At 39.3% G+C, this 13,092-nt stretch overlaps 1 protein-coding gene across 1 annotated transcript; it reads left to right on the top strand.

The window, feature by feature from the left end:
- The first annotated feature begins 3,488 nt into the window (after positions 1 to 3,488).
- Positions 3,489 to 9,551, top strand: LOC105619075 (large proline-rich protein bag6-B). The gene is made up of 20 exons (XM_012200605.1): positions 3,489 to 3,551; positions 3,767 to 3,887; positions 3,994 to 4,203; positions 4,281 to 4,488; positions 4,714 to 4,823; positions 4,908 to 5,223; positions 5,303 to 5,426; positions 5,511 to 5,711; positions 5,837 to 6,047; positions 6,132 to 6,254; positions 6,329 to 6,542; positions 6,950 to 7,212; positions 7,288 to 7,440; positions 7,523 to 7,613; positions 7,699 to 7,822; positions 7,915 to 8,221; positions 8,294 to 8,427; positions 8,512 to 8,718; positions 8,806 to 8,937; positions 9,123 to 9,551. The coding sequence occupies exons 1-20, from the start codon at positions 3,489 to 3,491 to the stop codon at positions 9,549 to 9,551; spliced, it is 3,741 nt and encodes a 1,246-aa protein (XP_012055995.1).
- The last annotated feature ends 3,541 nt before the right edge of the window (positions 9,552 to 13,092 follow it).

Raw genomic sequence — 13,092 nt, 5'->3', positions numbered from 1 at the left:
AATAATGGATTTCTTTTTACTACACCTAATATCATAGGATGTCATATCATTTACTACTTAAAAATAAATTTATAAATAACAAATAAGGTAATGTCAAACATGATAATATCCTTATGATGTTATTATATAACTTCTGTTTTAAAACTAAATACAATAAATAAAATCGAAATGTTTCCTATATATTATATTTTAACTAATTGAGTAACACTTTAATAAACCATTTTACATTTTTGATCTAATTTTTTGCTATAAATTGACCTTTCTGTTACTGTTATTTGCATTGTAATTTTGAGCTTGATTTTTATTTTGATTTTTATTTTAATTAACTTCTGTGTTTTACTTGAGTATTTAGAAAAATATCATTCTATTGCTAAGAAAAGAGATTATACTCAATTTACTTTTATTTTCATTCTTTTAAATAAAGATTATACATTTAACAAAGAGAGAATATTTTCTTAATAATAATCTTAAAATTTTTCTTGATAATAATCTTACTTGTTACAAATTAAAAAAACCTCATTAGTATACTCATAAGAACTTATTTTCTTTTGAAATATATTTTTATCAAATTAATCGAAGAAACAACTTCATATAATAAACAAATCAAATTTGTTTTGATTTAATAATCTTAATTGAAGTTCTTAATCTCATGCCGATCGTAAACATAATTAAAGGATTATCACTTAGAAATGTCCCCCGCATTTCTTGTCGTGGTATTTCCAGGCGACATTGAGAGCCTCTGACGCGTGTGTTTACGGGGATTTAAAACCGGTGCCATTCCGCCGCGGCCACGGTCGAATAATTCCGGCCGAATTTTTCACTTCCATCGCTCTTACTGGATCTTGTTTTCTGTACGGATACGGGACCCTTCGGGGTCGCTGCGTTTCTCGGCGCAGCATAGTAGAGAGAGACCGGAGAAAAATGGGCGCCCATTGTCGGACAGTCCAGGAAGACCTCCATATCGCGGGATCCGTTCGTGATATCAAATCGTCATAACATTTTCATTTAACATTTTTCCGAATATCCCAGTGAGTAAAACGCTAGCAGTTTGTCGATCGGCGGATCCGAGTGGAGATATTACCGTAGATTGACAGACTACATCCGCATTAATCTCGGTTCTGGCGGTCCGCCGACATAAGCCATGTTTCGCCAATGTAAGATTAACTTTCGGGTTTAATACTTACTGCGTTTGACCAGTATTCATAGTCGGTTCTTATATATAAGTTCTTAGGATGTAAACCAATTACGGAGCTATATTAGCATCTTAAACACTACTTAAAATACTTGAAAACAATCAACTTGAAATTTAAGATGTTAATTACTTAAGCTTGTAAATTAAATAAGAAGATAGACTGTGAGTACTGGCTTTTATTTTTTTCTAATTCTTAGAAAAATATAAAGAGAAAATAGAATCAAAATTAAAGTTAATCTTATACTGATGGAACCGGACCATAATCTAACAGCAATTGCAGCAGAGCAAAAATCTGTAAACACTTGAATGGAATATCTCATATTTACTGGAATATCTCATAAATACGAAATGATTTTGATCAGTTTCTATATTAAATTTACTATTATGTTTTATCAATTAATAAATTTTAGTATACTTGTGCTGATAAGATTTATCTGTTTATTTTTAATAAGATTTGGTAGCTGAGATGTCCAATGACTATAAAATTACATATTACATCACTATATATTAATTATTATGTTATTATATCATATTCTTATGTTGAGACCGTTTTCTTCACTAAAGCGTATCATCCTATTTGTACATCAATTTTGAAATGCAATAATTAAATTACCGCGTTCGTAGAACCTATTGTAAATTCTTTGTTTTAAAAAAATAAAGTTAAACTTTTGAAAAATGAATATTGTTCTTTTATCATTCAGGTCATTTTTATGCCCGTTCTACCAATTAGATTGTAGATTAATTTTAACTCGGTTCAACTTACTTTTTATCTTTTTTTAATTTTTAGAACTAGAGAAAATAAAAACTGAACTAACCAAAATTAAATTAAGTTAATCAATTGGTAAAACATAAGAATTAGAAAAAAATAACAATCAGTAAATTAAATTGAAATTAAAGTTAATCTATATTGGGAGAAATTAATATTATATAATCATTTCTATCAATACAGACATAATTTTATAAATCTCTTTATAAAGTAATTTAATTTAATTTATACTTTATCTTTTTCTAATTATCAGAACTTTTTTTTTTAGAGAAAGATAAAAGTAAGTTAAATCGATGTTAAAAATAATTGATATTAATAGAAATGGGCCGCTAATATCGCTCATTTGCTAGAATTATTGTATTTGCACAAGTAAAAAAAAAACAAAGTTTCCAAAAAATAAATCTGAATGTTTTGAATCATTAAAATTTTATAGTTAATTTTAAAATACAACTTTGGAGTATTAATTGATTTTAGAGAGTATTAATTGATTTTAGAGAAATAAAAATATATTATACTCTTTTTCTTTATATCTCCATTCGTTTTCTATAACCAGCACCAAAATGACAATTGTAATCATCATTCTGTTTTTATTATTCGTTAGACGTAAAATAAGAATAGAAATATTGAAAAGTACTGAAAGCGTCCAAATCGATCGCAGCCATATTTTTATCATTTAATAACTTAAAATATCGAAACCAATTAGACTTCGGATGTCTGATGCATGCATGTCCTATGTATCTATTTCCTTCAACAATAATACGAAATAATAATTAAAAGAAATAATCAAATTTTGAGTAGTTCGACGCGTTCACTTTCAATAATTTCTCAAAAATCCATAAATGGCAATCTTCATTTGATTTAAAGTTAAGAATCCGCGTTTCAAATTAGTAGAAACAACAGATATACAAAAAAAAAACCAACTTGAACCAACTCTACAATGCGCATCGTCGTGCCATCCATTGATACATTTGACAATCTTCGACGTAACCATCGTCGTGCACAACATATGGTAAACGTTCATTCGACTTCTAGTAGCTTCCGTTTCGCGCGATAAATTTTTAGGGACTATCGTCGCCACGTGTTGCCAGCATTGACCGCGTCGCCACTGTCGAAATTGTCGAAAACGGCATTCTGGGTAACGTCGCGTCCCCCTTTGCGCCACCTTCGTTCAACCCAAGACATTGTGCGACGTAATGAAACTCGCGACAAGGGCCGAGCGCGAGAACGTGGTGACGGGCAAACGAGCGAAACGAGCGAACGCGCAGTGAGCGGAGTCGAGGATCAACGAACATTATCCTACGATCATTCGTTCACTTCCGATTCCACTTCTTTCCTCGCCTCGTTAGTCGAACGTGCCGAACGTACGAGAAGTCGCGACCCGAAAAGACATCGTGCCAAGGCACCGTAGCCCGAATCTGTGAGTATCCCGGATATCTTGACACCATTGTACGTTTTGTCGTCGCCATCCATCCGACGACACCTCCAAGCTTTTCATCGGAACTGAATCCGCGTGCTACGCGCCCTACGAGGATGATCGACCTAACAGTCAAGACCTTGGACTCGCAGAATCACGTCTTCTCCCTGGAAGACGACGTAAGTCGCCCCCTCTTTTCCTGATTCCGTGATCACGTGTCGATCGCCGCGGTTCGCTGCGATCGACACGCATCTATAGATGTTAGAAACATCTGGAGACAACTGAAAGAAACATACATGGCTTGTTCCGTACACTTGAATACTCCATCACCCAAGTGGATCTCTTATTTGCTTAATTATATAATGTATCTCTGCATATTCTCTCTCCCTTAAAGCAAATCACGGTACGCGGCTTTAAAGAGTACATAGCAGAGTCCGTCGCAGTACCAGCCGATTCGCAGAGGTTGATTTATTGTGGACGAGTGCTTCAAGATGAAAAGAAATTAAATGATTATGGTATATATATATATATATATATATTGCACACACCTACTTATATAAATAACTTGCCGCAAGTTATATGTAGTATGACAGGCATGCATTGACATAATGTTATCTTTAGATGTCAATGGAAAAGTCATACATCTGGTGCAACGTGCGCCGCCTCAGCCTGGTCAACATGGAAACGATGGTGGACAGACACAGGGGCAAGGCAGACAGGGCTGGCAGAGTTCACAGAGGCCACATTATCGAGTTACACGCACTCAGATGCATGGAAATGCGATGTATCTGGGAGCTATGTCTGTGCCGGCCGAAATCGTTGAAGGCCATGGTAATGCTGATTTTTTTTATTCTTTTCTACATGTGTTCTCTTTTGCTTAATATGTGACATTTTGGTGGCTCCCTCAGGTATACCGCAGTTGAGCAATAGTTTGTCTGGTAGTAGACTCAATCATGCTGGTCGAATGCTCGATCATGTGAATGAGCTGCTCGACCGGCTGGACGATCCTAGTGCCCCACCTCTACATCCGCCCCCACAGCTTTATCCATTGACGACGACGCAGCAGCAGCAGCAGCAACAGCAGCAACCGCAAGATTCAGAGCTCGAACAAAACGAGTGAGTTGAATGAGTATTTAGATTGTAAGTTTTCTCGCAACAACAATGACTGTGTTCAGCAAAGAAAATTGATCATTGAATTGCTCAGTGATTCTTTAATATGATTGGTTTTCTATTTAGATTTGCAAAGAATTCAAGGCAAAATCCAATCGTGTTAAAAAATCTTAAGTGCTCATTGATTAATTTTGTCTGTTGAACGCAGCCAATGCTTATGTAATTCTTCAGGAACAACGACGTTTCTAGAGATGACGGTGCTAGACTTGCTGAGGCAGCCGCTGTCGTCATCACAGCCGCGTTGTCAGCTGCCGGGGCACGCGCAGTTGCACTGGCCAGAGGTTTGTATATTTGCAGATCTGATTCCGATTACTTTTTAAATACTTTAGCATAACTTTACATATTGTGGTGTCTCTTCTTTTAAGATGTGACTACTCGACGATTTGTAGACAGCAATTTTAATGGTGAAAATACGAGAGCTTCAAGCGACGCAAATGAGCAAAATGATGCACAATCATCACAGTCACAGTCACAATCTCAATCGCAGTCACAGTCTCAGTCGCAGTCACACTCTCAGTCGCAGTCACAATCACAATCGCACTCGCAGTCGCAATCACAATCGCACTCGCAGTCGCAATCTCAATCGCAGTCGCAATCTCAACCACAACAGCAACAACACACGACTACATACGCGGAGGCTACATCGAGCATTCCTAACCAAAATAGACGTACTCAGCAGGAGTATGTATCAATTCAGATATTTGTCGAATTAATTAGCAGATGTAGATGTACATATGATTGTTAATTATTTGTCTTTTAGTCTCCCGCGACCTCCACAAATGGCAATATTATTGCAAAGACTGTGCAACACTCAAGAACGATTGAGGCCATATTTGGAACGTTATTGCATGCTTACACTTCTCGATCCTTCGTTACCACCGGGGGTAAGTCAATGATTTCGATTAATCATTAAACACGTTAAGACAAAAATTTTGCTTTACTGAAAACTGACTAATCGTTATGTTTAGCCCGGATCGCAAAACGTAGAGGAGAATCAGAGAATAGTGGACGGAGTCAGTGAAATTCTGCATTTTATGTCGCATTGCTGTCACGCGCTGAGTGACATTATCATTGATATGAGTCAATCACCACCTAGAAACTTGCGATGCCGACCGATAATAGTACAGCACTCGGCTATTTTACAGCCTGGTATTCCGATCCAGGTAGAGGTGAGCATATCGATTAATAAAAAAAATACACAAGAAATAAAATAATAAATAACTGATTCCGCTCCTATTTATCCATATAATTGATATTATTTCAACATTTCCTTTTTTTTTTTTATTTTACACAGGCACATATTAGTTTGAATGGTCGCAGTGCTAATAATAATAACAGTAATGATGAGACAACAGAATCTGGTAATCAGGCGCAATCGGATAACGTGGGATCGACAACTTCGTCGCGCGTTAATACCGAGGAGGGTAATCAGGAGCGAGAATCCGACAATACGGCGCAGTCGCATGCAGAACGATCACAACAAGATCAGAGCCAATCGCCTTTCGGTTCGTTTCGTTATATTACGATGCAATTCTACAAAATGCTAGACGGTATATCAAAATATATATGTATGTATTTTACCTTTCTAGATACAGTATTCAATTTACCGAATAATGTTGAGGTGCTGATGGAAGTTAGTTCCGAGAGCAATATAGATGCTGGATCAAGCAATGAACAGAACACGTCAGGCAATGAAAACAACAACAATGCCCGTAAGTCGTGTATTACATGACATGTTTGGCTTACTATTAAAGAAACAACGCTTACCTATTCGACATTTTTGTAGGTAGAACAAATGTGTTTCCGTTCGGCACGCCACCTCCGCCGTATTTCATGCGAAATTTTATGCAAGCTGTTGCTGGACACATGGTGCACGGCGGTATTACTACCACAACTATAAGCACGAGAAATCAGCCTGTTACTACTGCAGGAACGCAACAAGGTATCTCTTCATCAATGGACAGTGGAAGCACCAATGCTGGTCAAAGCACTCAAGCACGGTATAATATTGGAAATATTGACAATATTTTTGTAACATTATGAAATCTTATGATTTATATGACATTTTTCCTTGTTTCGAGTTATGGCCGCAGCATAGATAACGCATAATGCACAATATATAAGAATCAGCTAATCAAAATTTTTCTTTTCTATGAAATAGGAGGAAAAGAAGATTTCTAATTGATTGATTCGCTTATGCACTATGCGTTATGCAAAAGTCTGTGCTACAGCCCTTAGAGTCATAAAGAAAATCATCCAATCGTATTTTATGTTTGTCTTTACGACAGAAATGTGATTGGATAATTTTCTTTATGCATATGATAATGTGGCTATGCAAATTTGTATGGAATGGCCCTTACTCTCTAAAATACTGACATCTAATATTAAATATTTGTGAAATATACAGAAGCAATTCGGGTACTCACCCTACCACTGCCACGCAAACTCGAAGTACATCGCGACCGCACGTGTTTCATCATCATGCTCATCCAATGGGTCTCGGCATGAGTATCGGACTAGGTCTCGATTTCGATCCCTATCTTCCATGCAACTCGCATCATGTATACCGTTCTCCGAGTACTACTGTAACTACCGAGGCAACTTCTTCGCAAACAACGCGCACGACGTCGACAACTACAGCGGATGCTCAGAATCAAACTAATCAAACTGGTAGATAATGCGAGGATCAAAATATAATTTTTTTTGTAAATACGTATTTCTACAATTGGAAAAATATTTTTCTAGCAACAACTTCGACTACGACCACCAGTTCTACTTCTGCGAACGTAACATCAACGACGAATGCAGAAACGACTACTAATAATCCTTTCGTGACTTTATTGCAACAAATATTAAATCAATCAGCAAGCGGTCAATCGCAATCTTTACATAGTAACGGTAATTTAAATATTATAGTAACAGCGAACCTAAATATTAATTGATATTTAATATTAATTGATTGACGTTGATTATGTTACAGTTCCAAATTTAATGGAAAATCTTGGGAATATAATGCAAATGGTACATGGTAACGTACATAATAACATACACGTAGGATTCTTAAGTGATAGGTGCGTTAAATAATTAAAGGATCAAAGAATTATTCATTATGAATACATAACATTAATCGCGCAATTTTTTTCTCTTGATGATCAGCTTAATCGGAAATCCTCCATCATTGGCTAGTTTGTTCGAGGGTGGTGGTCTATCTATGGATCTTTTCACGTCGCATGAATCTGGCAGAGAGGAGAATTTCCTCGTCGATCTCTTCGTAGTTCTGGTAATTTCATCATTTGCAACTTTAGCGTTGCTTATTACATAATGCAAAGTTTTTATTGTTCATAATACTAAAGAGAAATTCATCTCATACAGGCACAAAATACGTCTCTGGATGGATTGATCAGAATACGTCTCGGTCAGTGGGGGCCCATCGCTCGTCTTCGAAGACCACTGCAAGAGTTCCTACAGTATACATTCTCGAGCGCCTCATCATCAGACGCTCTGCAAGAACAAGCAACTGAGCGTTTACTTTCTCAACTACGGCCTCACATTCAGAATCTTCTGGCGTCTGAGGAAGACACCAGCGGCAGAATTGGATCCCGCGTTGATCTTTGCGCGACTGTCGAATCGTTGATTGCTCGCCACGCAAGAGATATACTTAGAATCTTATTCGACACTGGTTGGTATTTTAATACTACGTATTGTGTATATTTTAAAATCAACAAACCAAATACACACATTGAATTTACAGGAATCGATGATACTAGGTTCGGACAAGATATATTGAATATCTTGATGAACATGTGCAATCAAATCTGTACAGTACTTCGATACTCGCTACGCGGCGGCCAAGCTGGATTGGAGGCGATTGCGACACGTTTTATGGTGAATCTTGATTCTTTTAAATGTGAAAACTGGGGAAGAAATTTACCTATATCTTCTACTAACACGATTTGGTTGTTTTGGTAGCGTGACTTGATGGATGGTGGCAATCCTGCTCTTCTTCAATGGGTGTTGAATGGATTTATCACCCATCTTCGTACTTACTTTTTATGCGTACCACAGCCCCCGGATTCGGAAATCATACCGCTTTTGGTGTACAGGGATGCATCATCCCAGTCGTCGGTATACTCGACATCGACCCGCCAATCCACACAAGCGCAACCGGAAGATGAGGTAATCAACTCTATCCTATCATTTTTTTACCATTATGATGTATCGTTGTAATAATATGATAATACAATAAATATTCTTTATAAATAGCCGATGGAAACCGAGACTCTAGAACAGCAACAACAGCAGCAGCAACAGCAACAGTCACCACGCGAAAGTTCATTACCCGAGGAACGAGAAGAAATTCCGGAAACATTCCCTGGCCACGAAGCTTTACCTTCAGTAAGTCAATACGAATATAAAAAAGAATTTATTGAATTTGATTCTTAATAATCAAAATTCTTAATAACAAAAATTTTCCATAAAAAATTTCTTAATACATGTTTAAAAGTCTTAACATTTCAATATATAATATTTGTTTGGCAACATGTATTTATTTAATAAGTTGGATATATATATTTTTCTAGGATTGGGTCCCAATTATTGCTCGTGATGGTGTGAGACAACGTAGGCAGTTGCAAATGCAGGGTGTAACACCGAACAGCGGAGTGACGACGTTTAGCGACGCGTATCTAGGCGGTCTACCAAGTAAACGTCGCAAGTTGATCGAACAACAGAAACCGCGGTTACTAGTTAGTCCTACGCCGAATCATCATTCAACTATAGCAGCATCCATGGAACGATTAGTTAGAGAGGGAGTCGGTCGTGCCGGTGTCGAGGAGGTCGAAGGCGCCGCTGTGGCTGTCGCAGCGGATCCCGCTGTGCGTCGCGCGTTTGGTCAAGCAATCAGGGACTGCTTAAATCCGTGCCGATATGGCACGCCAGACTTTCCGGATCCATTGCGCTTCCCGAATGCGACCAAATATTTCGCGGATCAGGAACGTCCACCGAAATAATCAGCGGCGAGATATAATATCGTACTCTGACTTGTGTTATTAACTTAAAGGTGATACGTTAGGTATCGATGAATGAAAGTCGGTTGATGTCCTGAGAGAATCGACACGCAAGGAAGGAGGTCTCACATGGACAGTTACATAAAAAGAAAAAAAATTATTTCTTTTTCCTCTCTATTGATGAAAAGAGGGAGAGAGAGAAAAAATGTATTTTTAACTGGCTGATCGACACGGTGCAGATGTATCTACATGTTATCTATATGCTCATATCAATATTCGCTTTATTAATAGATTCACATTTTGACAGAACTCTTCTCCGGATTAAGTTCATAATTAAATAATATTTAGAATCTTCCTGAAATCAAATTTTCCATCAAGTATCAGTTTCAAGGAAAATTGATAAATCAATTGATGTCAATTTTATAAAAAATTAACATTAATTTTACGGGAAATTGTCATTAATTTCCGCTAAAAGAAACACAATATATATCCTGCGTATACATAAATGTAAAAACTGTTAACTGCGCACCCATCTAGTTATGATTTTTGCACCCGTGCACCTGCTAGTTGGTCTGAATTGTCTTCTTCGCTTGCGTAAAAAGATTTTTTTCCATAGCTCTGTCCCTATTAAGTTAATTAATTCAAATTCCGCATTGCCTGTGACTTTGAAACAATCGTAGATCAAGAAATAGATCGAATTTTATACCTCTTTTTTTCTTGGCTCAACACACGTTTGACAGTGTTACATTTTGTAAACGGTGGCGTTGTAAGTTTCGGGAAAAATTTTATCGCGCGCGCGCGTGTTTCGTGCAGACAATTAATTCTCGAGATTCGACATTTTCGAAGCGATGTCTTTTTATGACATGTTCTCTACGCGCGTGTCGCATCATGAGAATAACAGGTAAATTGACACGTACGATGCGCGGTATGATAACGTACTATATGTGAAGTATGTTTAATCGTTCTAATAACCAGTTGTATGGAGAAATGAAAAAAAAACCAATAAAGTTGTGTATCCCTTTTTCTTTGTCTTTCCGCATCGATTTGTACCTCCTTTTTAATGATAAGATCATGACCAATGGATAATATCGCTTGGATAAGTAATTTATAACACCACTGGGAATAGAATTCTCGTGGCAATATCAAGACAAAGGTGAGTGCGGCTTAATACAAGAGATTAACGCAAAACATCCTTTTGATAGGTAAACAGCTTTTGAAGTAAGTGGCAAATAATTGTTCACTATAATTAGACAACAACGATATTAGAATATTTATGGAACTAAAGTAAATTAGAGATTAACGAGCCACATCATTTTATTAATCGCCTATTTTATTTATTTCTCATCTTTTTTTCTAATTTCTCATTAATTTATCGAATAATCGAAGTCGATTACAGAAAGTACAAAGAAATAGATGGTATCGCCGTCTACTGCTAGATAGCATCGTGGCACATAACATCTGTAATAAGAGCGCCGGTTATTACACGCATGACTGACCATCACGCCCGCCGAGGAATCGGATCGCTTTACGTTCGGTTCACCTCCGCGAACCCGATACTGTCGATTAAATTTTCATAATCGCCCGAGCTAAGGGAGAGAGGCAGGTCATTTATCGAGATGGTAATCGTATCGAATTAGAAAAGGGATAGCTAACAATTTTTAACCCGTAGCATTGTCGTCGTCACTTCAGGGCGACATTATTATTCGAATTCTGTTCGAGTGCGGGGCTGTTCATAAATCCGATTTCGAGTATCTCTGACTAACGAGGACAAATTTCACTCGATTCCGCGATAATCCTATTTGCGCGCGCGCAATCTGGAAAAATCGGGATTACGAAAATTCCTGATCGATAATCGTAGTGTTTACAGAACGGCAATGAAAACAAATGTAATTTAATTTCCGCGAGAAACGTACTGCGCGTTTATTATCGCGATCACTCTCGAGAACTCTTATATAGATCGATGAGATCAGATTCCGCAGCGGTTCTATCAACCGTGCACGTGTGTTAAGGCAAAGCGGTTCTTTAATCATCAACGGCATTACATTGCGATCGAGCGATACGCGAGGGATACGAAGCGAGACTTTATTCGCAACGACAACAGAGACCATTCCCTCGGCCGTCGAGCGTAAGCTCGATCTTGCCGCGAATTACGAATTACAACGTAACGCCATGTAATATCTTCTTCCGCGGGGAGAGAAAGAGGGAAAGGAGGGGGAGAAAGACGATCATTATACACGCTCGACCAAAAAAAAATGTTCCAAATGTTCCCTCCAACTCCCGGCCGACCGTTGTCGAACCACAATTTCGAGAAACGATCCGGAAAGGAGAGGCGTCGGTATTAATTGGTCGCGGACGAGAAACACGGCCGACGTTCCTCGGTTTCTTCGAGGGTTCGTTTTTTTTTCCGCTCCGAGACGACAGAAAGATGACCGAAGACGATGACGACGGCGATGTTCCCGCGTCGCGACTCGGCGATTCTCCCTTGCCGCGCTTGGAGCAGAAGAGACCAACGGGAATACAGCTTCCCTTCCGCCTCTCCTCTCCTATCCCCCTCGTCATTCGCCGCCAGGGTATATCCTCGACCGCGTATACCGCGCTTACACCACGTACCGCGCGTATACCACGTCCACACGTACGTACACGGGCGTACACACCGCGCGGTCGTCGGTCGAAAGGCTCGCGGGGGAAGAGCGCGTAGAAAGGCATAATAAAGGCAGGTAGAGTATACGATATCCGCGCGGACTCAACGACCAGCTGTCGGCCGCGACTTGCGACAACGTGTGCGATTGGTCGCCGAGCCGTCGTTCTTTCGATCGGATTGGTCTTTTTCGCCACTCGATGACGCCTCTTTATTCACTACGGGGCGTCGCCGTATATTTTTATGCACGCAGGTTGGCCACGTCGCGTCGAACGCGATTCTTATAGGCGCACTTGGCGCGTCTCTCAAAGTCTTCAAGTCGAGCCGGTCCGCGCGGATTCCGCCGTTCGTTGCTGCTGGTGCTTAGCTGCTGTTGCTAGTGCTGCCGCCGCCGCCGCCGCCGTCGTCGTCGCCACTGCTACGAGGCCGAGGTTAAGACGCCTTGGCAATCAAGTAGAACCTCGGGCAAGCAGGGCCGGTTACAGCGCGCGGCGTCGTGTCGGTATATACACGAGTAAAGAAAGAGAGGGAGAGGAAGAGTGAGAGAAAACGTGGTACATGAAGGCGGCCATATTTAGAAAAGGAAATCAGCGAAGAGCATTTCGCGCCGCGTACCACCGGAGCTAACTCTCCTCTCCTCTTTTCTCTGTGACCCTCCATTCCACAACTACGACGACCACCTTATCGTTTCGCTCTCGTACCCTCCCGACTCTGGTTCGATCTTCTACACCAGGGGCTCTTTCCGCAGCCCGCGTTCCAATGGATTTGACAGATGAAAAGTAACAGGCCGTGTCTCTCTCTCTCTCTCTCTCTNTCTTATTCGTCTTCTTCTACTTGAACTCTGAACACGTNTCTTACATCGTACTTATTACGGTACGTTAACGTACGGGGTACGTTAAACGTTTA

The sequence above is a fragment of the Atta cephalotes genome, assembly GCF_000143395.1.
Source record: "Atta cephalotes unplaced genomic scaffold scaffold00019, whole genome shotgun sequence".
NCBI lineage: Eukaryota > Metazoa > Arthropoda > Insecta > Hymenoptera > Formicidae > Atta > Atta cephalotes.
The sequence above is the reverse complement of the archived record's forward strand: the minus strand, read 5'-3'. Positions and strand labels throughout refer to the sequence as shown.

Coding starts and splice junctions, on each gene's coding strand:
- LOC105619075 (XM_012200605.1), top strand. CDS start 3,489: ATGATCGACCTAACAGTCAAGACCTTGGACTCGCAGAATCACGTCTTC. Junction 3,552..3,766: donor TCTTCTCCCTGGAAGACGAC/GTAAGTCGCCCC, acceptor TCTCCCTTAAAG/CAAATCACGGTACGCGGCTT. Junction 7,614..7,698: donor GTAGGATTCTTAAGTGATAG/GTGCGTTAAATA, acceptor CTTGATGATCAG/CTTAATCGGAAATCCTCCAT.